This window comes from Protomyctophum bolini (genome assembly GCF_963924005.1).
Source record: "Protomyctophum bolini genome assembly, chromosome: 1".
In the NCBI taxonomy this organism is placed as follows: Eukaryota; Metazoa; Chordata; class Actinopteri; order Myctophiformes; family Myctophidae; genus Protomyctophum; species Protomyctophum bolini.
Genome location: NC_137862.1, coordinates 22,277,080 through 22,304,184, shown reverse-complemented (window position 1 = coordinate 22,304,184; position 27,105 = coordinate 22,277,080). Strand labels below are relative to the sequence as shown.

The 27,105-nt window shown below is 42.5% G+C and overlaps 2 protein-coding genes and 1 long non-coding RNA gene across 5 annotated transcripts in view; 1 reads left to right on the top strand and 2 right to left on the bottom strand.

Annotated features, from left to right (window-relative positions):
* LOC308310523 overlaps nucleotides 1-9,737 on the bottom strand; it is a 64,296-nt gene extending 54,559 nt beyond the window's left edge. The window contains exon 1 of the long non-coding RNA XR_013963504.1: nucleotides 9,503-9,737. This is a non-coding gene — a long non-coding RNA (uncharacterized lncRNA). The remainder of the gene's footprint in view (nucleotides 1-9,502) is intronic.
* Nucleotides 1-23,531, bottom strand: part of LOC308309924 (myocyte-specific enhancer factor 2A-like) — a 78,090-nt gene extending 54,559 nt beyond the window's left edge. For all 3 annotated transcript variants that reach the window (XM_080755902.1, XM_080755900.1, XM_080755901.1), the window contains exon 1: nucleotides 23,393-23,531. The gene's annotated coding sequence lies outside the window, so the exon portion shown is untranslated. The remainder of the gene's footprint in view (nucleotides 1-23,392) is intronic.
* Nucleotides 23,532-25,306: 1,775 nt separating this feature from the next.
* On the top strand, nucleotides 25,307-26,014 carry LOC308314511 (thymocyte nuclear protein 1-like; the record flags this gene model as incomplete). The annotated part of the gene is made up of 1 exon (XM_080762142.1): nucleotides 25,307-26,014. One exon carries the CDS (start codon nucleotides 25,307-25,309, stop codon nucleotides 26,012-26,014), a length of 708 nt encoding a protein of 235 aa, XP_080618268.1.
* Between the last annotated feature and the right edge of the window lie 1,091 nt (nucleotides 26,015-27,105).

Sequence of the window (27,105 nt, the reverse complement as noted above, 5' to 3'; positions counted from 1 at the left end):
AGGCATCACGAAACTCACAATGTGACGCATGTTGAGCTTGTAGATCTGCTATTATCAATATTCTTTAAAACATATGAACATTTTTCACAAGCCTAACATCTGCTCGTCAACTTTACTACGTTGCAGCAGTGACTGAAAGAGTGAGCTGCAGAACATAGCTTCTCTGCAGCCAGTGAGTTTGTTACATCATTCCTTGTAAGGAAGCAGAGGCTATATTGTTGATTTTCTTTTCTTGCAGCCAAAGTTTAGGAGTAATTTAAGCTAGCACACAATAAAAAAGTGGGACTTTTACAATGGCTACAGCTGTAACTTTCCTAAGTCCTATGCTGTACATCATGTTTGCCATGGTTTTCCAATGTCTTTAATTATTTTTATTGCCACAATGCCACCTCTCTCCAGTACCACACGCAGATGCACTTGCACATACACAAAAGTCTTGTTTGGGCACACATATAAACATATGCACACATATCAACATCTTGAATTTTGTATACTCGTACGTACAGTATGAGATGAAATATAGTATATCATCTGTGATAAATAATATTCTCAATAACACAGACGATGACACATACTGTAGCAAAGTGTTATTAATATCTACAACATTGGTTCTCAAAGTGAGGTCCGGGGACCTCCAGGGACCCCCAGGGGTACCAGGGGGGTCCCCAGCAAAAGTAGTTAATGTTAGCGCATCATAATCATTTTAGTCACTTCATCCATGTATACGTTGGCTGTTCAAAAATAGAAGATCTGCAAGCTCACAGCGTGTCACTTAGTGAGCGTGAAGTAAGAGCTTACTCTTTACAGATCAGTATCAGATCAGTATCAAGTATAGAGGGTACTGAAATTGCAGCTCAAATGCTAATTAATCCTGTATGATAGAGGCCAAATTCACCATAATCTTATATATCAGCGATATGATTATTGTAGGGCTGGGACTTTTAACAGATTCATTTTGATTAATTCATTATAGAAACAATAACGTGATTTAAAAAATGAACGCATTTGAATCATGCTTAGTTTTTGCACCACGGAACCTTTGTCACTGGACGAATTTCAGGCGTACCGATCATACCGGTGCACGCAATGGGAAAAGAAGCCCATGGGAAATTTATATTAAAAACAACTCACTCATAATCTGTTTTAATTGAGAAAAGCTTCTCAGGTAAATTTTTTCATAATGCAATTAAAATACGATACATTTTGGAGCGCCCACTGGCCTAGCGGTCCTGACAGCGGGTAACGTGTTCAAGTCCCGTTCATGACGACCTTTGCTGCATGTCTCTCCCTGTCTCTCTCTCCCTCTTACCTGTCCGTCTTCACTTGCAACTATCAATAAAGGCAGAAACGCCTAAAACAAATCATTAAAAAGTGATTACTTTCGATTAATTAATTACAATAAAAAATGTTTTATAGAGTCCCAGCCCTAGATTATTGTGTAAGAGTGTTTTTTTTAAATCACAATGAACGATAATAACAATGACTGTCTCATCCCTACCCCAGACTACAATTTGCTCCCCCAACTTTTAGTGTTAAAACAGCAGCATTATCTCAGCCAGCGTGTGGTTTTAACAGTGGAACCTCTACAACAGCTTTTCCACACGTTTCCCTTCAGCCAAAGCTTTCTTACACTAGCTAGTAAAAACTAAAGCCCCGACTATACAAGACTGTTGCTTTAATTACTGGACTGTGCAGCTGATGTCATTTGGTTATTGTGTGGGTGACCCTGGTTTTCCTGTCTCAACACAAAGACACTGATGTCATCATGGCTTTAACACAGATCCAAACACAAGCTGCTCTGGAAAACTAAACAAACAAAACAAACAAAAAATAATACAATTATAAGAAGCCCTCTCTCTGAGACTTCTGTTAGTTTCAGTGCACCACATTCAGATTTGTAACTTCAATAATTATGAAGTTGATTCTTCTGACTGAGCTGAGGTAATTATCGTTCTGAAGCTGAAGATCTGAAACTAATAGTCTTCTCTGTCTTTTACCTCCCTATTCTGCAGGGCATTTCATGGAAGGCAAAAAAAAAGTCAAACATTTGGCCAAAAATAGCAGATCCACAAGGTCAATTACAACTAGAGTTCTCAACGGGCCTGAAAATGAAGGCCCGGCCCTAACTGGGCCTGAGGTCAGGCCCTAACTGGGCCTGAGGTCAGGCCCTAACTGGGCCTGAGGCCCACCTCTACAACCCCTAACTGGGCCTGAGGTCAGGCCCTAACTGGGCCTGAGGCCCGGCCCTAACTGGGCCTGAGGCCCGGCCCTAACTGGGCCTGAGGCCCGGCCCTAACTGGGCCCGGCAGGACTCACGTTGGGGTGCTATAAAGTAACCTAACCATAATTCAGGGGTTCCAATTATTTTAGGGGCCAAGTATCCTGTACTGTATGCCAAGCTTTGTCTGTTTGTGTGTAGCGAGGATTTGATTGGCTGAGCACCCCATAGCGATGATTTGATTGACTGAGCAAAGTACGCATCGAGGACAAAGTGAGGACAGAAAGAGGGAAAAGTGAGTTGTGATTGGCAGGCATGAGATGATGTATGTGTATGGTGATGTATGATGAGAAGAGCTCCCCACACATTCTTTTTACAGGGGTGCCCCTGAGCCCCAAAAGTTTGAGAACCAGTAGGTTAGGCTTGTCACAATTACCACATAATCGTCTAATCGCAATTATTTGAGAAAATTGTAATACGTTTTTGTCATAATTGTAAAAAAAAAAAAAAAAAAAAAAAAATAGCAGATCTACAGGCGTAAAACATGTCACTTTTAAGCTTATATATCAGCCATTTCGCTATTTTTACTTTTTTGTATAAAATTGTTAAATACAGTATGTCAGTCATTTCCTAGTGTTACGAAGGAACGGAGTGCCTCTCTGACATCACAACCAGGGCGTCAGAGTGACATCCCAACACCATAAATATCAATGCCTACGCAAGTTACAGACGGATTAAGCTAAGAAGGACCGAGATCACGTAGCAGACCTAGGATTCTATATCAAGATCTCGCTACCGACCGCCGGGCACCTAGCTTGTGCTCAAGGAGAGATTTCTGTCTCTTCCGACCAACAGGAAGGTTAGATCTCCTCGGCATTATCCCGACCATACCCGGCCATACGTGGCCTCGGTTATACCTAGTATATTTAAGTTATTTGACATATCAGCCCTGTGCCATTTTTTATTACGAGGTTTTAAAGGCAATCTGAATTGTTTTGCCTTTGTTATGTTAACGCCAAAAACAATTATTTAATTGTTAAATGTGTTCAACTTAAATGTGTAATCGTAAGAGCCCTAGTTAGGGGACCGGGGTAGTAATTCCATATGGTGTTGAAAAACGGTCCTTTATTGAAGTGAGTGCACGAGTGAGTAATGTGTGGATAAGGGCCTGTCTAAGTAGGAGTGCTCACACCATGGAGGATAATGCACTCACTGACGGGTAGCACGATGCAAACTACAACATTTGCATAATGTCTACAGCAGTGCTTCTCAAACTTTGTCGTTCAAGGACCCCCAGATTCAGATGTATGTGGCGGAGTGTGGAGTGGACCCCCATCTGAAAAGGCTTTTTTGTAAGCTTGCAGATCAGCTATTGTTCAGCTGCACGAATCGACCGGCGCACAACTATACAAGTATAAATCAGGCATGAATCTAAAACTGATCCTTAAAACTAATCTCTAAAAGAGCCTGATCCTACAACGCTAAAACCAACTGGAATATTTTGCAAACTGTAAAAATAATTTCTAAATAAATTATTTTTCAACCATAAACGGCCCTCAAAATGTCAGTTTCTCAAACTGTACTATTTGTATTGTACTAATACAAACACACACACACACACACACACACACACACACACACACACACACACACACACAACTTGAAATAATACCTTTTCAGTGTCAATTAAACACAAACACATCCCCAGAGACATGCAGACATGTGACCCGATGACCTTTCTGCAGCGCCACATGCTGTACACAGAGACATGAGTTTGTGCATGCTACACACACCCTCTCTCTCTCACACTCACACACACACACACACACACACACACACACACACACACACACACACACACACACACACACACACACACACACACACACACACACACACACACACACACACACACACACACACACACACACACACACACACACACACACACACACAGAGAGACATGAGTTTGTGCATGCTACACACCCTCTCTCTCACACACACACACACACACACACACACACACACACACACACACACACACACACACACACACACACACACACGCACAAACATCTCTTGATCTCCAGCTCACATAAAACGTATAATATCGACCTCCTTCCTTCCAATGTTTTCTTCTTGTTTACTTTTACTGTATGCGATCATTGGAATTCTGAGCCTACAGCAAAGTAACCTATATACCATTTTAAAGTGATAAAGCGATAAAAACATGGATATGAGAAACATGCAGATACACCTGAGGCTATATGGCACACCCCGCGCCCACACATACACACAAGTGCGCGCATTCGCAGACACACACACACGTGCATGCATTCGCACACGCGCACCACACACACACACACACACACACACACACACACACACACACACACACACACACACACACACACACACCTCTCTCTCTCTAAGTAAACAAACATGATGAACAGCTGAATCTCAGAACATTATAGATTCCGTTTCATGTCCATTTAAGGTACGATATGATGTAATAATTCTACAGTCGGGGGGTCACCGAGTACATTTTACATGCACGCTCATATTCCGATCATAATCGTTTTAAGGGCAATACTCTGATCATAGGAAATGGTGCCTTATAGCTGTAGTATATTAATCCGTGTAATAAAGCAGGGTAAACATAAGCCAGTTACACACCTCTCATCATGCCCCTCCCCCCCCCCAGCACACACACACACACACACACACACACACACACACACACACACACACACACACACTTTCCACTCTATTCAGAATCTGACCCTTCCAAACTCGCCCACACACGCGATGTTGCCTCTTGCTTGATGCTGAAGAGCTCACAAATCAAATCAAATCAAACAACTTACTTCCAAACATTTGCACTTTCCATCTACTTCCAACTTGTGGCATAAAGCTGGCCTATTCATTATGTTAACCATTTAAGTCCTATTATTGTCTCCACCAGGCCGAAGGCATGATGAGTGATTGAGAGTATGTTGCACTCCGTCCGTCCGTTACCAGCTAATCGGCCCGATCCATGCCAAACTGTGCACACACACTCCCTGGATGCCAACGACGAACCTCTGCCCCAAATATTCTACAGCGGCCTGTTATAGCGCCACCATGAGGCCGATTTCGCCAAAACACATTTCTCTCACATCGATCTGTGTACAACTTTATATGCGCACTCCCTAGGCCTAGAGGCCATGGCAAAACATTTTCCCTGCATTTTCCACATCTCCCAGTTATAGTGCCACCATGAGGCCGATTTCTGCAAAACACATTTGTTTATATTAGTCGCACAGATTTCTTCCAAAACGGTACACATCATCTCTGTAATCATGTGATCAAGACGAGTCTGTTTGATTTCTCAGATTCTACACTGATTGGGTAAGATTGTCTTCCAAAGTTTAAACAGGCCAAGTCCCATCTATACATGCACCGATCTGCATAAAACAGTGTATGCACAAAGCGTTGTGTGCACACTCTCTACAGCCCAAGGAAAAAAACATCTGGCCTGCATTTTTCAATTCTGCATTTTCGAGCACCACCAGGAGGCCCATTTAATTGCGACACTCTTTTTTATATTAGTTCTTCAGATTTTATCCAAATATCAATCCTGGTGGAGACCTGTGCCCAGAGGGGCACTTCTTCTAGTGTCCTTTATACTTTGGCTATAAAATGCCCACATTTTGAAGAAACTCACCTTTTTTCCCGCTGGCTAAATGTAGGACTGGTTACACCAACTCAAAAAAATATCACTAGATTATATGGCTTAGGGCAGTGGTGCTCAATCCTTTTAGGCAACGACCCCTCACAATCATAATATGATCAAATGTTTAACTTATTTGAACTGGGAACCTCCCACCCTGACAAGCACTAGGAGTAGGAGTTGAGCTAATTCATTTAGTTTGACTCTATTCCACAGATAAATATTGTGAAAATAGATGAACTACAAAGCTGTGACCTTGTAGTTTGGCTATTTTCAAAATGTTTGCTTCTTTTGAGGTGTAATATTGGACAATTTGGCTAATTTGGATATTAAGGTCTTAAAAGTTATTACATTGTAACTTTAGAAATGTGCATATACCCATACACTTAAACTGTACTGTATGTTGGTTTGTTTACTGTTGAGTGAAATGTTATTTCGGGGACCCTCCAAAATAAATTTTGGACCCCCTGGGAGTCCCGACCTCCAGTTTGGGAGCCACTGGCTTATAGGGTTGTGACTGAGTGAATGAGTTATGGTGACTGAGTGAATGAGTTATTGTGACTGAGTGAATGAGTTATGGTGACTGAGTGAATGAGTTATGGTGACTGAGTGAATGAGTTATGGTGACTGAGTGAATGAGTTATGGTGACTGAGTGAATGAGTTATGGTGACTGAGTGAATGAGTTATGGTGACTGAGTGAATGAGTTATGGTGACTGAGTGAATGAGTTATGGTGACTGAGTGAATGAGTTATGGTGACTGAGTGAATGAGTTATGGCAATTGGCGACAACAAGGGAGCAGATAGCAAGATAGGGTGGATGGATTCTTTGGCCCAGGTATGTGTTGGAAACGTTGGACTGTTTAGGTTGTAATCAGGTCTCAGTTTGAGCATAGAGGAGAGCAGAGTCAACACTTTGTGCCACAGCCAACAGAGTCTGCTCTGCATGCAGGCAGCCCAACGCTGTCCAAGGATGACATACTGTAGACTTCTGTCTATTTGGAAGGAAACAGTCCCAGTGTTTGCAACAGAAAACAGACGCTATACGACCATCAGAATGAAACTTTTTTCGGTGGTGATTCTGAACCAGCTTGATTTCCAATTCATCATCAACACATTTCGTTGCTGTCGGGGGGGAAAGTCCAAACAGTTCCTTTTTTCATTATTATTTTAGAAATGATTTAAAATGTGAAAATAGTACATTTACAAGCTGAGCTTGAAAAAAAGAATGGTTTCTGGATCTTACGGACGTGTCGTCATATACAGTAGTAGTACACTGTGAAATCGAAAGTTCAATTGTACACTCTGAGAGTTGTACAAAATGTTAACCAAATGGACCCATAAATTAACACTTGGCATTTCTCCACACAGTGTAATTCAACCAAACATCTGCTCGCTGTGTCACTCCTTCCATCAGTCTTCTCCTCATTCAGATCACCAAGTAATGTGCTGTACGCTTGTAGATCTACGCTTGCTGTTTCTGCTTTTTCTTCGAAAACATTCGAGAATGCATCGAAGAATTTGAAAATCTTTCAACATGGAAATGAAATGAATGACGATCGTGACCATTACGCAAAACAATTGTGGTTAATTAATTGCGACACTAGACGATTATGTAATAATTGTGTGACAGACCTAATTTCTCTCTCTCTGCTACAGTATACGGTACCACAATAATCTACATCTTTCATCCTCCATCCCTCTCTCACTTTCTCTCTGGTATCTATCCTCTTGGTTTCTCCCTCCACTTGTTTCCTTCTTTCTTCACCCCCCTCTCCCTCCCTCCTGTAAATAGAAGTGATTCATGTTCAAAAACTTCTCCAAAAGAGAACATGCTTTTTGTTCTGCTTCGGTGAGTCATCATCCTCGTCTCTCTGTTTCACGCACGCATGCACACTAATACACTATAACTACACTTGTGAGGACATCAACATTTAAGACAGTGACTTAGTTTACGAATGCCATTTTTAAAACATTGCCACCATTTTTAACCGTAAAGAGCTAGAGCTGAAAAATTGCAATACAAATCGACAAGCCGAGCAAAGTCAGGCATAACTCCATCTATAACCACTAAACTTTAAGGGCTCGTTTATGGATAAGGGGTTTAGCATGGACGAAAGTAGAGAAATCCTAACCCCAAATACATTTTCGACCATTTATTGTGAGAATCAGGAAAACGGTCTTCACAACTTCAATTTCTCGAACATTTTAGTATACTTGAGGGGACATTCTGTCCTCACAAGTATATAATGCAAACACGCACGCATGCGTGCGCAGCCGCGCATGCACGCAAGCAGACAGAGTGTGTAGTTGGACATGTAAAGTCAAACATGGTTATGTCACTGCAGCAGCCAGCCATCTGTACTGGATCAGTCCATTCTAGTGGGTTTTGAGGAGGATCCTCTGGAGAAAATAATAAAGCAATAACACAATCACTGCCTCTTCCGAACACAATACGGTATATAATATAATATTATGACCTATGAACACTCATATCAAACAAATAGAGAGGGATACTTCAAAACATGCTCGTATAAGAGCGTTGTTTATATGATGTGATCAGATAAGATAGCAGGAGAGGGCTGGTGCAACCCCAGTCTTATACAGTAATGGTTCTCAAAATGGAGTCCTGGGACCAGGGGGTCCCCAGCTAAAGTAGTTAACATGGAGTCCTGGGACCAGGGGGTCCCCAGCTAAAGTAGTTAACATGGAGTCCTGGGACCAGGGGGTCCCCAGCTAAAGTTGTTAACATGGAGTCCTGGGACCAGGGGGTCCCCAGCTAAAGTAGTTAACATAGAGTCCTGAGTCCAGGGGGTCCCCAGCTAAAGTAGTTAACATAGAGTCCTGAGTCCAGGGGGTCCCCAGCTAAAGTAGTTAACATAGAGTCCTGAGTCCAGGGGGTCCCCAGCTAAAGTAGTTAACATAGAGTCCTGGGACCAGGGGGTCCCCAGCTAAAGTAGTTAACATAGAGTCCTGGGACCAGGGGGTCCCCAGCTAAAGTAGTTAACATAGAGTCCTGGGACCAGGGGGTCCCCAGCTAAAGTAGTTAACCACTTTATCCATTTATATGTTGGCTATTCAAAAATAGCAGATCTATAAGCTCACCGCTGAAAATGTGTGGAAATCTTAGATTTTTTTACATAGCGGTAAATCATTCTCTTCTTAGGGGGTCCCTGGCACAGAACATGTTCAGATGTACATCTGATTGTACGAAATGCATATCAATGTGGGGGCCCTTGAAAGAGTCTGAGGAGTCTGAGGACCACTGGTCTACAGTGTCGCCATGTGTGCTTATTAAGTGACCTTTGGGCTTTTTTTCTGTCAAGTCGCTTGTAAATATTAAATATTGGGTGTTGTGTATTTTGTTTTAGTCTTTTTTTAAATTGGGGAGAGGGGAGGGGCTTGTTAGTGTAGTTGCTTACCGCATACTATTTGGGCTTCCTTCCTAATAGTTTTTTAAACCAGTGGTTCTCAAACATTTTCATGTCAAGGAACCCCAATGTATTTTGTCCGCAGTCCCACATCTGAAAATCATACAACCTCAGATCAGTTATTTCTACTATTTTGTAACACTTTTTTTTTTATATATATATATATATTTTTTTTTATCCCACGATTTTGTAACACTTTTTTCACTCCTGTGTCAATCATCTAATGTGATCCTGGGCTCTACACACCCTCCGCCAACCTGGGGAGAGCAACGGACTTAACTCATGCTTCCTTCATGCTTGAGTGTCCAAGTTGCTCCTTTACACCTGACAGGGGGGAGTTTCCCTGGTTGGATGTAGCGTGTGGAAGGAACACGTTATTCCAACCAGTTCCTTTCCCCTCCATCAGGCGCCCCGGCTGGCCAGGGGGAGGCAGTTTAGTGACCAGGATTACTGCATGTTTTTGTGAGGGTACCTACCCTAGGGGACACATTTTGAGTATAAAATATGAAGTGGTGTATTTCGGCCATAATACATTATTTATGAAGATTATTGTTATTGGTCATTGTTATTGTCATTCATTTGTGTATTTAAGATTTTTGTCACATCTGCCCCCGTGCAGTTTTAGTTGTTATGCAGTGACTCTTAAAAGTCACACAATGAAATCGTTAAGACAATTAATAATTAAATGACGATCCATCCAGGGATTCAAACCAGTGACATGGCGACCAGGCTGTGATTCTCTGGCCTGTAAACTACCACCTACCCCCTTTTCCCCTCCCAGAGTTTTCCTATAGGGAGGTTTATTTGGAGGCTTGTGGTCAACAGAAATAGCAGCAGCTCTGAAGGACAGACTTCTATTCTAACGGCACACGAAGAAGACATAGAGACCACTGTGTGTGTGTGTGTGTGTGTGTGTGTGTGTGTGTGTGTGTGTGTGTGTGTGTGTGTGTGTGTGTGTGTGTGTGTGTGTGTGTGTGTGTGCAATGTCTATACAGTTACAGTATGTGCCTTGCATGTGTACACACGTGCACGTGAGTGAGTATTTATTGAACGACTATTTTTGGTCTTCCCTGACTGGCTATCTTTACTGGCGGTCGGTCGGTCTGTCTGGCTATCCTGTCTGTCTATCCTGTCTGCCTGTCTGTCTGGCTATCCTGTCTGCCTGTCTGCCTGTCTGTCTGGCTATCCTGTCTGTCTGTCTGTCTGTCTGTCTGTCTGTCTGTCTGTCTGTCTGTCTTATGTGACGAGCTGCTGTGACTCCAGGATCACCAAACCTGTCTCACCCGTATACCTGCCTTCACTGTTCAGCCATTAGTCAGTCTACAGTAATTATGACTAATACTAATATGTGCTGATGCTACTGATACAAATATAGTGTTATGGATGCCGCCCGCTACTACTGTCACCACTCACTACTAGTATTCAACTTGCTTAAGTTGACAATCTTGACAGATTGAGAAGAATGCCATCAACAACAACTATGGCTGTGTCACGATTACAAAGTTTAAGTTGACAATTCATTGTCATACAAATAATTGCGAATAAGGATTTAATTGTGTTTTTGGCATTGAACATTGGAACATTATGAATAAAAATGAAATTTCAGTTTGACCTTTGAGGCTTCGTAAAAAGAATTGCACAGGGTTAAATATGACAAATAACTGAAGGTTATAACATAACCCTGGTTATGTAAACAAACATTAGCGAGCAATACGCTTATTGTAATATGGCTTCTTAAGACATATTAGACATTTAGACATTAAATATACAAAGAAATTACTGGCATATGCCGTAGGTCGCATTTACTATGAAAACCTGCATCTCAAAACAGCTGCGGATGCGTGCACACGACCTCAACTCTCAGGGCGCCTTACTGGTTTTTTATATATATATATATATATATTTGAAAAATGTATAAAAAATGATTGCGATTAGATGATTATTATGTAATAATAACAGGCCTAGGCCCTTAAGCTGAAATCCTGACAGAGAGTCAGAATACCATCATCAACAACAAACATTTGCCAACTGCAGTCACACTGTACTTCTAAAGTCACAAGACTGAGTGAGTAAAAACCTTAGTAATCACACACAACAACCAATGTCCGCCTGTTGGACTGTGACGCACGGTGCACACATCCAACCACCCAATGACCTGATGGACCGTAACACACGGCACATCCAACCACCCAATGACCTGATGGACCGTAACACACGGCACACACATCCAACCACCCAATGACCTGATGGACCGTAACACACAGAGCACACATCCAACCACCCAATGACCTGATGGACCGTAACGCACGGCACACACATCCAACCACCCAATGACCTGATGGACCGTAACACACAGTGCACACATCCAACCACCCAATGACCTGATGGACCGTAACACACAGTGCACACATACAAACACCCAATGACCTGATGGACCGTAACACACAGTGCACACACATCCAACCACCCAATGACCTGATGGACCGTAACACACAGTGCACACATCCAACCACCCAATGACCTGATGGACCGTAACGCACGGCACACACATCCAACCACCCAATGACCTGATGGACCGTAACGCACGGCACACACATCCAACCACCCAATGACCTGATGGACCGTAACACACGGCACACACATCCAACCACCCATGACCTGATGGACCGTAACACACGGCACACACATCCAACCACCCAATGACCTGATGGACCATAACACACGGCACACACATCCAACCACCCAATGACCTGATGGACCGTAACGCACAGTGCACACATCCAACCACCCAATGACCTGATGGACCGTAACGCACGGCACACACACCCAACCACCCAATGACCTGATGGACCGTAACACACAGTGCACACATCCAACCACCCAATGACCTGATGGACCGTAACACACAGTGCACACATCCAACCACCCAATGACCTGATGGACCGTAACACACGGCACACACATCCAACCACCCAATGACCTGATGGACCGTAACACACGGCACACACATCCAACCACCCAATGACCTGATGGACCGTAACGCACGGCACACACACCCAACCACCCAATGACCTGATGGACCGTAACGCACAGTGCACACATCCAACCACCCAATGACCTGATGGACCGTAACGCACGGCACACACATCCAACCACCCAATGACCTGATGGACCGTAACACACGGCACACACATCCAACCATGCAATGACCTGATGGACCGTGACGCACGGCACACACATCCAACCACCCCATGACCTGATGGACCGTAACGCACGGCACACACATCCAACCACCCAATGACCTGATGGACCGTAACACACAGTGCACACATCCAACCACCCAATGACCTGATGGACCGTAACACACGGCACACACATCCAACCACCCAATGACCTGATGGACCGTAACACACAGTGCACACATCCAACCACCCAATGACCTGATGGACCGTAACGCACGGCACACACATCCAACCACCCAATGACCTGCATCAAATTCATACTCCACAATAATTACATTTGTCCCACTGGCAGCGGCCGAAGCGCACTCGATTAAATGGGCCGGGATAGCAGAGCAGACTGAAAGCTGCCAAATCGCATTACAACGAGGAAGCCTGAAGTCCATTATTATATCGTCGCTGTCGGCAGAAACCTCTTATCTCCATATTTTAACGTTATTTTAGTTAAAAAACAACCTACTTGATCACACAACACACGGAAGCATCAGAAGTAGCAGACCCGCGAGACTGAAACGAAGCGACGCCTTAATTTGAGCTTGGAGATCTGCTATACTTAGCTAAACATAGCTGTTTCTGAATGTGATTCCTGCGAAGTAACATTGTTATGGATGGACATATGAGGTTTCCACCCCACAGGGATGCTGTAGTAAGGAAGGGTTTAGTTTGGTCAGGAACCAGAGGGGGAGGTGCTGCTGTCTCTTTAACCAACCATGCATGTCAACTTAGGACATCTACCGTGGGAGTAGAGGTCGTCAGACATTAGAGCTGAGCTTTAGGACATCTACCGTGGGAGTAGAGGTCGTCAGACATTAGAGCTGAGCTTTTAATTAATACAAAGTTATTTTAACCCAGTCACGACCCCCCAAAATAATCTTATTTGAACCCCCAAATTAAGGTGGTCTTTGCTTATTCTAGATCTAGAAGAATAAGGAGTTATAATAGAAGACTTCCATTCTTTTCGACACTGGTGCAGAGGAGTTTTGACAGGGCCAAAATACAACTTTCAAGTACGATTTCTCAGTTTAACAATGACATTCACAGTCACACCCCTGCTAATATCCAATCACATGCAGGTAGATAGTGGACTTCCTGTCGGTGAGAATGGGCAGGGCTCACTGACCCCTCCAACACAGCAGGAGCCCCTCAGGGCTGCATGCGGAGTCCTCCTCTCCTCTAACTCTCTGTGTACACGCACGCACGCATGCACGCACGCACGCACGCACACGCACACGCACACACACGCACACACACGCACACACACACACACACACACACACACACACACACACACACACACACACACACACACACACACCAAATTTGCCGACGACCGAATAAGGATGAGACGTCCTACAGGACAGGTTGTCTCACAAACTCAAACGGTGTCATGGGAAGACCCTCAAACTCAAGGTCAGCATGACCCAGGAGGCAGTGCAGAAGGTCAGCGACTTATGGTCGCTAGGCATACACATTGCCAAGGACCTCAAATGGGCCACATACTCCACACGCCTGGTGAAAAAGACTCAACAATGCCTGAACCGCCTCATACGGCTTGATGAAATTGAGAGCAGCCCGCAGCATCATCAGGGCGTACTACAACAGCACCGGTGAGCACATCCTGCCGGGTACGGGAACTGCACCGGCCTCAAGCACAAAGCAGGCTCAGTCAGCGCATCACCGGCGGTGAGCTTGTAATTCAAAAATAGCAAAAGCAGCAGATCTACAAAAAAACATGCCGTGAGTTGTGGATCTGCTCGTTTTGATGCTTCTGTGTGACGCAGTAATGCAAGTAAAGCCTTCATTTCACGAAAAAACACTAAAAGTTAGAATATGGAGATACAGTATAATATGAGAAGCAGTGTGTATCCAAGGACACTCATCACCCCAGTCACAATCTGTTCATGCTGCTGCCATTAGGGCAGGTCAACGTTTCGACCTGACACAGTCTGCTCTGTGTCAGGTCAAAACGTTGGTTTTCTATTATAATACATAATTGTATACCTTTGCTGCATCTCGGCACAATTGGTTTCAGCCCGTTTTGTTTGACCTTTTGCACCTGTAAACAAGACGTGATGTGACAGCGACAATAAACTCAACACTGAATCAGGAGGCTGAACACTTTGAAGTCTCAGTCAAACTTGCTTCCAACAGGCAACCAATAAACCTGAGAGAGACCACGTGTCAAACATCTTGTGATAGTAACGAACGGAGGGGATGGCACCTACAATATGTCAACGGCAACAAACAAAGCAGGCTATTTTTTGCTCCGAACAATGGCGGTTCTCACTGAAATCTGTAATAGAAGTCATGTTTCCGGGCCCTTTAAATGCATTCAACGGCAATAAAACGTTCCTGCACAACTAATTTCATCAAGTGCATACCAGACGCGGGGCTGAGAAGTGGACTGTGTGTCCATTTCTAAATAGGCAGATTATGTGTCTTGTAAGATCAAGTAGAATGGAGCGGCAAAAGATCTCTGCACACTGACAGCTTAAACGCCCATACATTTTTAAGTGGCGTACCCCAGGGGTCTATACTAAACCAGTGTCTTTTCTGTTTTTGCAGTGTACATTAAAATATTTCTTCATCTTTTTCTTCATCTTTTTTTTTTTTTGCATTCCTGAGCCAATAGCAGACCAATGCAAAACGATATAAAATAATAATAATAAACTCTCACACTCTCACAGTATAATCACTGAGAGGCCTACTGAGAGGTTCAAAGAGAATATGTTTTATAATTCGTTGCTGTTGGGAGGAACCTACTGTCTCTTCCTAACTTTTTGTTTTGCATAAATCAGTGCTATTGAACACCCTTTACGTAAGTAGTAAAAAACGCTTTGGACAAAACATCTTAACTCCATTGGACCCTCAAACGGTCTGCTAAAGCAACCAACTCCACCACCTCTCCCCCTCTCATGTATTGACAATATATAAAGTCACAACACCAACTTAGATGAGGCAGCATTTCCTGACAAATGAACATGTTGGAGTTAGGTGGTTTCTTTCCGACAGCAGAGATATATATATATATATATACCGTATATATATATATAGTTTTGGTCTTGTTAACATCATGGTCTCCTATTAACTTCAATTAGTCAAATATTGGATTATGGGCTGAGGAATGTGACAAAACAAAACAAATCTCCATGTATTCAAGGCTATAAATGGATGTGAATAATTGATAGAAAATATTATAAGTCATTTTGTGGGTGAAGCATTATTTAAGTATCTTCGCTGAAAATAGCCGATCAACAAGCTCACAGCGACGCGTTGTGAGCTTGTCTTTTTCAGGGTTCAAATTCAAAAATGGCAAAAAGTCAAACAGATCTACTATTTTGATACTTTTTTTTGTGTGACACCATAGCATGATCAAGTAGGGCTTTAATCTACGTGGGGAAATAAAACACAAAAAGTTACAATATGGAAATAAGAGGTTTCTGCCCGGACACCAACGATATATCAGTGAGTCATGCAGAATTAGTTTCAGGGGGTTTTAGATGTATGTACAGGTATGTTAGTTAGACACGAAGTCTCCACTCTGTACCTCGCACACAGAGAGCAGTCTGTATGGGAGGCTATGCCAGGTCATGTGGCCTTATCAGGCACCCATCTGAGGCAGTGTTGCCGTGTCTGCTTTGGACTTGTTTCTCTGTTAAGTTGCTTATAAATGGTTGTGTTTTTCAGCTCTTGTTTCTGAAGTGCAGTCAGCCATAACCTGGTGCCCTGGCCGTACCCTATTTGCTTCTTTTGGGCTTGTTTTCATAGACCTGGTTGCTTATTTCTCTCACAAAACCTGGCAACACCCATCTGAGGGCTGAAGGCCACGCACGCACGCGCACAGCCGCACACTCACACGCACACAGAGAGGCTAATTGGACTGGATGCTACATGCTGCTATAACCACATTAATGAAATATGAAAACAATGGGACGGTATGACGGATGGAGGAACTCAGAGGGAAAGGAACGGAGAGAATGAGGGATGAAGGGAAGGAAGGAGAGAGAGAAAGGGGGGAGGGTGTTTGGACTGATGGAAAGAGGAAGGGAGTGGGTGTTTGTCAAGAGGCTCTGGGCATACTGAACATTCAAAGTGACAGAGGGCACTGACGCCCTCAGAAGTTTACTATTTAATGTGTTATCATCACTCTGGTATAAAATGTATCATCATGATTATAATGGTGATGTGGAAGATTATTAATCAATTAGATGTGTAAAATGTTTAAATGTATTTGTATGCATTTTGTATATTTGTATTTTCTGTTTATGTCGTGATGTTTTTATACAGTATGTGGGACTAGGGATGGAAATTTGATCCTTGCTAAATACGGAGTGTTTACATGAGATCATGTTCACTACTTCACTTGATTCAATTCTTGTACGTGAATGTTCATTAACACAGTGGTTCTCAACCTGTGGGTTGGAGTCGGGCCCACTTAAAAAGGGGGGGGGAAATCACACCTGTGTGAAGTGAGGGGCGCTCCTATCAAAGAGACAATATGCCTATTTGCTCAGACACTATGGTGTAAAATTCTCCATTCACTGTCAATGGAAATGTAATGTTTGTGTAGGACAAAGGTTGTGAACATACACTTAAAGCTGGATATAGGAGGGGCTAGCCCCCCTCAAAAATAAAGAAAAGGAAAGTTACTTCATCAACAGTACCGATAATCAACAAACTATACTATGAAGACTGGTCAAACATTAGTCAAATTTTCAAATAATAAAAGGAGGAGGCAAAATTTGTGAAAGTATAGCCACTCTATAAGCACCTAGCAACAACTTGTAGATCAGCTATTTTCACAACATTATATTTATCTATGGAACCGAATCAGGGGGAAGGTCCTCAGCACTTCAAATATGATTATTTTGGGGGGTCACAGACCCACTGCACTATCCCGTAAATAAACAAAGTAAAGTGCAATATGATATAAATGAGTGAGACTCACACCCGTCCCCTCCTTCAAGTTCATGCTATTTGTTCTTTCCACAAATAACACCACCCCGCTATCGGACAGCTATAGCGGGAAACTCCCTTTTCAAATGTGGTTGGATGTGCTATCTAGGATCTCTATATTGATTTGCATGTTTATCTGAACTTGTACTGTACTGCACTGCACTCCCCCTCGAAAGTGTGCGGTTCATCCCTGCGCCAAGACCAATGTAATCTATGGCAGGAAAGCCTCATGTTATCACATGCACTGTAGTGGATATATATATATATATATATACAGTATATATATATATTCAGAAATTCAACACTAATCCATGATTATAGAAATGTAGCGTAAAGGTCCTTGCAGACTGGCCGTTGTTTCGGAAAACCGGCGAAAAAATCCAAAAAACGCAGCAGTGTGCAGGAACCTTTAGAGTATGCTTTAGCAAATTAAGAATGCTTGTCATGCCAATAAAGCATGTTGAATTGAACTGAGTATAGGCCAGGTTTTGATATCTGGTACACTAAGCCAGTGGTTCTCAAAGAGGTGTCCGGGGACCCCCATGGGTCCTTGGCAGTGTGTGTGTGTGTGTGTGTGTGTGTGTGTGTGTGTGTGTGTGGGTCACTTAACCACTTTAAACATTATCCATTCAGCAGCTCACAGTGCGTCACTGCTCATATACCTGCCAAAGTGGCTTGTAGAATAGTAATAATTACCAGACAGATTTGCGATGCATGTTGGAAATCTGTCACGTATCTACAGTAGACTCTTTCATAATCGTGTTAACACGATCTGAAACATATCACTGGACTGATCTCTGAATTTGGACCAAAAATTAAAAGATAAGATAATTCTGTAGTTTTCTTCCTCTTAATAAAGTGCACATTGAGATGCAGCTGGCAGAGTCCAGCACTATTGGTTTTGAGTTTGTTGTCTCCACCAGGCCGAAGGCATGGGGAGAGAGTATGTTTTGCACTCCGTCCGTGGGTGGGTGTGTGTGTGTGTGTGTGTGTGTGTGTGCGTCCGTCCGTTACCAGCTAATCTCCAGCACCGTTGGCCCGATCCATGCCAAACACACACACTCCCTGGATGCCAACGACAAACCTCTGCCCCAAATATTCCTCAACGGCCTGTTATAGCGCCACCATGAGGCCGATTTAGTCAAAACACATTTCCGTAGATTACTCGTACGTATAAATCACACAATTCGGTATACACTCCATAGTCATGTGATCAACATGGATCTGCACCATTTCCCATCTTCCATCCTGATTTGCTAAGATTGGCTTCCAAAGCTCACGATTGGTCCGATTCGAACAAAATGCCACAAATCACAAACATAGTGTGCAATTTCCGTGAAATTATACACACGCATTTCCACTAGGCTGAGGACGACATGCCACTATTTTCTTCCCAAATCAGCCTCACGGTGGCACAATAACAGGGCAATTCCTGTTTTTACCTATAACTTCGATCGGTATACAACTTATGTATGCGCACTCCCTAGAGGCCATGGGAAAACATTTTCCCTGCATCCCTCCACATCGGACGGTTATAGCGTCACCATGCAAAACAAAACACATTTCTGCTAAACACATATGTTAGTCGCACAGATTTCATCCAAATCTCACGCAAATTGGTACACATGATCTCTGTAGTCATGTGATCAAGACGAGTCTTAAGTTTTCAGGAGTGGCCCATTTTGCACAAAATGCTGCACATGTCCTGCTCATCCAGAATTCTATCCTCAGAGATGATGTGAGTGATCTGGCTCTCAATTTCCTCAACAAAATGAAGTTGCAAATTACATGTTTATATTACTATAAACATTTTGCCAAACATCACCCACACCCCTATCCTCCTGGTGGAGACCTGTGCCCAGAACATTTCTCACACACACACTCACTCACACACACACACACACACACACACACACACACACACACACACACACACACACACACACACACACACACACACACACACACACACACACACACACACACACACACACACATACAATTAATATCCTGTGATTAGGCATTGTTAAAGTAACTAAAGTAAGTTCAAATTGTTGGTAAGCCTATTCATACCATATATCGCATATATCAAAGTCGAGCTACTAGTAGCTGTCAACTGGAGTTTGTGTCTTCTTTGTCATTTTTTAAGACAGTATTCTATATTGTAAATGTTTTCTGTCTCTATACAGCCAGGGGTTCTCAAAGTGGCGTCCGGGGACCTCCAGGGGACCTTGAGGGGGTTCCAGGGGGTCCCAAGTCCAAAATACAGGACCCCCTCTAAAATGAGATGCTGCATATCTCAAGGGGTTTATCCTCTCAATAAATTCTGACCCAGCTAAAGTAGTTAACATACCGGTAACAGCATCACAATCATGTTGGCTATTAAAAAATAGTAGATCTACGTACAAGCTCAGGCTGAGAAAGCTCACAGTGGTGCTTGTACAGTAGGCTACATGTGCTATTCTTTTTAAATATTTTAAAGATATCCAAAATATATTTAAAAAAAAAAATATATATATATATATATATATATATATATATAGATAGGCCTATATATTTATTTATTTTCTTTTTACGATTTTAAACGTATATGTTCTCTTTTGGGGTTCTCTGGCACAAAATATTTTCAGATGTAGCCTACTAGAATTTCGTGCGCGCTACGCGCGCACTCATCCCAGAGCGACTTTGCCACGCACTATGGGAAGAAATAAATGGCGGGAGTTGACTCCACATGTAGTAACGAATGGGTTATTGGAAATGTACCATTGTTTTGTCCTGAATATTTCCACAGCCTAAGTACTAAAGGATTGTGACTGTGGGACAGACATACAGTCTGACATACAATAGGCTACACGTGTGCACAGTGAATAAACAATGACCTATATGCCCAGAGTTCTTAAATTAACATAGTTGGATTTTAACAGAAAGACAATGCCATAAATCAGTCAAAGTAAGTGACAGACTCAACAGTAGCACACAGCATGCAAGGCAGCGATGCATGCATGCAAACATGTTTGTCCAGCTGAGATTTAGTGTCTCCATCTCTCTGTGGAAGAGGTTGCACATGACCTGTACGGCCACACTGAGGCGCTCCAACACAAACACAGACACAAAACAACACCACGCTGTTTGTCCAGTTGACCCAAATCAACACCAATACCTAGCCTGTTTGTCCAAAACACAGTATCTGCTGGCCACGTGTCTACTTCGCCACAACCTAATGTTAGTAACAAATGTAGGGGAGAGCCGCCAAGGTTGTAACGCTTCACGGTTGTAACATGGACGTTATATCTTGATTGGTCAACGCCACCATGACGCCATCGCGTCAGTATGTGTACAGCAACGTACTCTACGTGGCCAGGAGTTTGAAGTTTGAAGTGTTTACCTTCAAAATGCGTCTAATTTTACACCTGGAGTATATGTGTGGTACAATTTTTGTCTTTGGTGTTGGTGAATAAAAATCCACATGGATGTGTTCATGCTTATGTTCTTCATTAGTTTGCATCGTGTTTAGACGGAATTCACGTTCATTCTGGTCTGTAAGCAACTGCAAAGAAAACTTGCAAAAGCGGGTCATTTGTAACATGTGTTACAAATGGTCCGCTTCCATTCAATGCCATTATATGTAATATTTACATATTTGACATATTGGCCAATATTATATGTTCTGAAATGGTATTGTATCGTGTAGTGTATTCTGAAATTAGTTTAGGGTTGTATAACGTTGTACAACTCAATCAATCAAACGTTTGTTTAATCAATGTATTGCCCCATTGAAAAAAAAGAAATGGCCAAACTGGTACTGGTACACCCGATACTATTTAATATTTCCCTTATGTTTGATACATTTTCTTATCACATCCATGGTATAAAAACAATGCTAAGGAGTTGCTTCAATGAAATGTAATTGCTTTAAGCTGAGAACGATATGTTTAATGGTGTTTTTTAGCGTTGTTACATTTATCATGCATGCCGTTACAATTGATCCGATATGCGCAGCAAATGTAACACTGAAACAGCGTCCACGTTCGGTTGAATAACTCCCGACCTGTTTTATCAAAAAAATAACTTGAAGTGGTTTATGGTAGCTGACATGTGTAGGTCCGTTGCCTGAAAATATTACATGTGTAGCTAAACGGATCTCTGAGTAAAAGAATGAAACGTGCAAAATGTTACATCCTTGGCGGCTCTCCCCTATTAGTTTACTCACAGCACAGCACCGTCACTCCTGTCAGTTATTTCGTCCTAATAACTTGAAGTGGTTTATGGTAGCTGACATGTGTAGGTCCGTTGCCTGGAAATATTACATGTGTAGCTAAAGGGATCTCTGAGTAAAAAAATGGAACGTGCAAAATATGTTCTAAAATTGTATTGTATTGTGTAGTGTATTCTAAAATTAGTTTAGGGTTGTATAACGTTGTACAACTCAATCAATCAAACGTTTGTTTAATCAATGTATTGCCCCATTGAAAAAAAAGAAATGGCCAAACTGGTACACCCGATCCTATTTAATATTTCCCTTATGTTTGATACATTATCTTATCACATCCATGGTATGAAAACAATGCTAAGGAGTTGCTTCAATGAAATGTAATAGCTTTAAGGTGAAAACGATATGTTTAATGGTGTTTTTTAGCGTTGTTACATTTATCATGCATGCCGTTACAATTATTCCGATATGCGCAGCAAATGTAACACTGAAACAGCGTCCACGTTCGGTTTAATAACTCCCGAGCTGTTGTGTGTATTGCGTGGTGAAAAGGCCGTGTGTTTGTGTTGTAAACAACTCATGTTATGTCTGCGCACACTGTATGTTGCTATGGCTGCTGACGTTAGCATGTGTGCTATCAGGCAAAAGCTTGAGATAGATATGCAACTACTACTGGGGAAAATGCCATACAAAACACAACACCTAATTTCGGAATGTTATTGTGACCTATTGAGCACAATCAGACCATCATGATTTGCTTGCTGGACCTATAATTAATTTATTAGCATTAAATGTCCACTCGCCCATCCAAAAGAAAAGCAAGATGGCTGCGACAGATTGTGAGCGCGACGGACTACGGAGGCCAGGAGGAGCAGAGCTGGTGACGTAAGAGGCAGGCAGTGTTGCCAGGTTTGCGAATTGTAAGCGAGTTGCAGTGTATGCAAGTAGCGTGGTTAAATTCCTTGTTTCTCGGCGTGTTGTGGCACCCGTTTATCTGCTGGCTCGATCGTGATTTTCATAAAAGTAATATTTGCAGAGTAAATAAGAAACTTGAACGGCTAAAAAATAGGCTATGTCAGTTCGGGGAGGGTGGCGAATTTATTTTGCATATAGAGATGTGTGGTAAAAGTGTGGTTCGGTCGGAGATAGAGCATGAAGAATGAGTATGGGTACACCTTTTCACTTGTATATATAGATAGTGTTTTGTTTACAAATCTTTGCCTCGCAAGCGCCAGTCAGTCAGGCCCACTATGGGCACTACTGGATGGAAAAAGGGACTTTCTTATCACTTCGTGCACGCGCGCGCGCGCACACACACACACACACACACACACACACACACACACACACACACACACACACACACACACACACACACACACAACAAACCAAGCAACAACTTGACCGACCGTGTTTAAAGCGAATAAGACTAAACGTCACATAATATGCGAACAGGCAGCTAAAGAATATAGACTTAAAACCGTTCGAACAGTTAGATTATGAAAAATATAAAACATCACAACGAACTGCTCTCTCTTTCTCTCTCTCTCTCTCTCTCTCTCTCTCTCTCTCTCTCTCTTTCTCTCTTTCTCTCTGACAGCGTATTATTGTTGTATATATTACTTACCTCCGGATTTCCCTTTCCAATAACGTTACTTTTGCTCCTCTCAGTGTCACACACAGACTCTGACAGGAGTGTCTGCTTCGCTGCCACACGTTGCTACTCGTCCGCTATTTTTAGGAAACTGACACAAACTCAAGAGCCGAGAGAGAGAGCGAGGGAGAGAGAGGCTCTTTGCTGCTTGTCACTGCCTGGCCACTCCTCTCCCCTGCTCAACCCTCCCCTCCCTCTCCTCTCCTCTCCTCTCCTTTCGCGTGTGTGTGTGTGTGTGTGTGTGTGTGTGTGTGTGTGCGCGCGCGGTCATGGAAAAAGTATTCACACTTTTTACTTAAGTAAAGTATCAATACTGCAATTAACACTCAAGTGTTCAAGGTTTACTTATGTCAAAGTTAGGGTAACCAGGCCCTCTTCTTTGTGTCCCTCATTTCCAAGACTTTTCAGGCGTCCCACAAACTGAGACCCTGTCCCACATTGTGACATGGCAGGCATCAGTGTTCTAATGCCATATCCCTAATAGTTGGCTTTCTATGTTGTAAAGCTCTCACATTGTCTCTTTTCCTGCAAGATGTGTTTTTAAGCCTGTTAAAATAACATGATAAATATCCTAGACAAAGGCTAGACCACAAGACACAAGACATGCATGAAGACATGCATGAAAAATATAATTTAATAGAAAAACTATTTTTTGGGGGCATCTGACACTTGAAATAAATCAAAAAGGATCTGTCAGCTCAAACCCAAAATGCAAGACTTTGTTTTCAAGACTGTTGCGTAAAACATCAGTAGCATTACAAAGTTATATAAAAAACGACCAATTCTCCTTCAATTTCCTACAGTCTTATGTAACGCCAGTGCCATTATTCCAAAGCCCCCTCAGGTAGGCTACATTTTGTAACTATTTTCAGCTATGCGAATCGGTGGGTAGATCTTGTTGAGCTGGTCATTGTGAAAGTATAGCTCTCAAGTCCAAAAAGTGTGGGTACCCCTGCTCTATAGGCTACAGTACCAAGTCAGCCATAACACCCATGACCAAAATTTGCATTTTAAAACAAAATGTGAGACGCCAGAGAGGTGTATTAACAAAATGATATAGGCAATATGACTCGAGGCCTATGGTGGAATATGACATCAAGGCATTTAAGTAATAAGTTGCTCCTCCCCCCTGTCCCACACAAGTGATACTTGTCCCTCAAATGAACAGTTTGGAACGAATAATGATACATTTTAACAGCAATACGATATGTACCACGATATACATGGTTGACAATACGATACATGGATGATATTGGTTAATTCTGGCAATACAATTTGATTCAATGATTTAAAATCAATAGGCCTACAGTAACTATTTCGAAAAACATGAAATCTGTGTGAGACGTGGACATTTTTTTATGTTTTTTTTTGTTATTATGGATATAATGTAAACATTTGAACACAGTATGGACAAACCTGCACTTTTACATGAACACAAAGAATACACACATATACACACATAGCGATACGTATAGCGATATGGAAAAGTAATTAAACTCAAAATGATACATTCGATACAGATAATTTGCTTTTTCAAAACGATACGATGAGTTTCCATTTGATATACTTTGATTCTTGAAATTAAAATCGATATTTCGATGCAGTTACTATCGTTACACCTCTATGTGTGTGTGTGTGTGTGTGTGTGTGTGTGTGTGTGTGTGTGCGCGTGTGCGTGCGTGCATGTCACAAGATCCAGATAACAGCAGTACAGTCCATATATGGGCATATCTGACCATAATCGTCAATATAACCCCATTCTCTCCATTGTCCCCATTGACTCCACGTCGCTGAAGACACAGATATGTGCATGTGACGTCATTCACGACAGAAACTGTTGCCTAACCATGTTGAGTTGCGACAACGTGGACACTGAGTGTAAAAGAGATGGCACCAATACAATACAAAAGGGCCCGAAGAGGCATCACAGAAAGGGCAGTCATAGATGTAAAAGATGACAGGGAAGAGATCCCTCCAGTGAAGGTTGCTTTAAGAAGGAAGAGGACGACTTCATCTACTCAGGAGTCCAGAACACTGGAGAAGACAAAAGTCAATGAAGCGCCCAGACATCCACAGTTCTGTCGCTGGTTGATGAAGTCTGAAGCAGAAAGTCGCTTTGAGAATGGAATAGATGTGAAGTTTGGGATCGAGGACCTGAAGGCTCTGCCCAATCAGACTGCATGCTGGGATGGCGTCCGCAACTATCAGGCCCGCAACTTTATGAGGGACATGAAAGAAGGACAGCTGGCTTTCTTCTACCACAGCAACTGCAAGGCACCTGGAATAGCAGGACTCGTGAGAATAGTGAAAGAAGCCTATGTGGACCACACTCAATTCGACAAGAAAGATGTCCATTTTGATGCGCCCAGCAAGCAAAGTAACCCCAAATGGAGCATGGTAGATGTGCAATACCAAAGAATGATGGCACGTTTCATTCCTCTGTCCGAGCTTAAGAAATATCACCTGCAGCACAAGGCCATCGGAGGACCCCTGAAAGACATGGCTCTCTTCACAAGAGCAAGGTTGTCTGTCCAGCCTCTCACCATTGAGGAATTTAACTTTGTCCTGAGTGTGGAGGACAAAAATCTGCTGTGAAAAGTTTGGCTGTGGAGTGATACTTTGCAGCAACAACAAATGTTAAACCAATGATAATATACTCAATTATATATTTTCTTTTTCCATTTTGAGGGGTGCCGGCACCTCCTATGCCCAGCTTTGTCTGTTTGTGTGCACCCCATAGCGATGATTTGATTGGCCGAGCAGCCCATAGCGGTGATTTGATTGGCTGAGCAAAGTTGAGGATAAAAAGTGAGGACAGAAAAGTGAAGTGAGGTTGCAAATTATGATTGGCCGGAATGAGATGATGTATGATGATAAGAGCGCTCCTCACGTCACACGGTGTGATATTTAATAAACGTTTAAATAATAATAAAAACAGAAACAATGTTGAGTTGTGTTGACGGCAGGGATCACTATCATAATGGGCATGTGCTGTGTCAATTTGCACAGCCGTTGGGCATGTCCATATTTGGTCTGATAATTCGGTGGAATGCACTGTGCTATCAGGTGTTATCAGGTGTTATCAGGTTATCAGTTATTGGAGTTGATACAATGAATTAATGTCATTTCCGTATATGGGTATATCTTCACAGCCAGAGGCTTGAAACATCACTTCCTGTCAAGAAATTCCTTGCAGGTGCTTTTTGGAGTATTGGAGTTTGGAAGCACTTTTTAGTAAAGCAACCTCCTGCTGCTTCCTGCATTATGTGCAAATTCAAAACAGGTGGTACGCAGGGCTGTTGAGTGATCTCCAACAACCAACCTCTGACAAAAAAAAAACCTGCACGGAATTTCTTGACAGGAAGTAGCTCATAAAATTGGATTTTTATGAAACAAAAACTTTACAGATTGAAAGAGGATAATTCAAGCTTTCGGTACAGGTGCAATGTTGGCGAGTTTGACGTTGTTTAATACAATTAGATAGGACTTTTTCTGTTTGGATAAATGGGCTGTCAATGGGAAGTTGCACCCAGTTAGCACCTTGCTGGCAATTGCAGTTTCTAGCTGCATCCTCACCAACAATAAAACACTCACTCATTGTTTTTAGACATCATTAGTGGGGGAAATTTATATCTATATAAATATACACCGTATATATATATATACACACACACACACACACACAC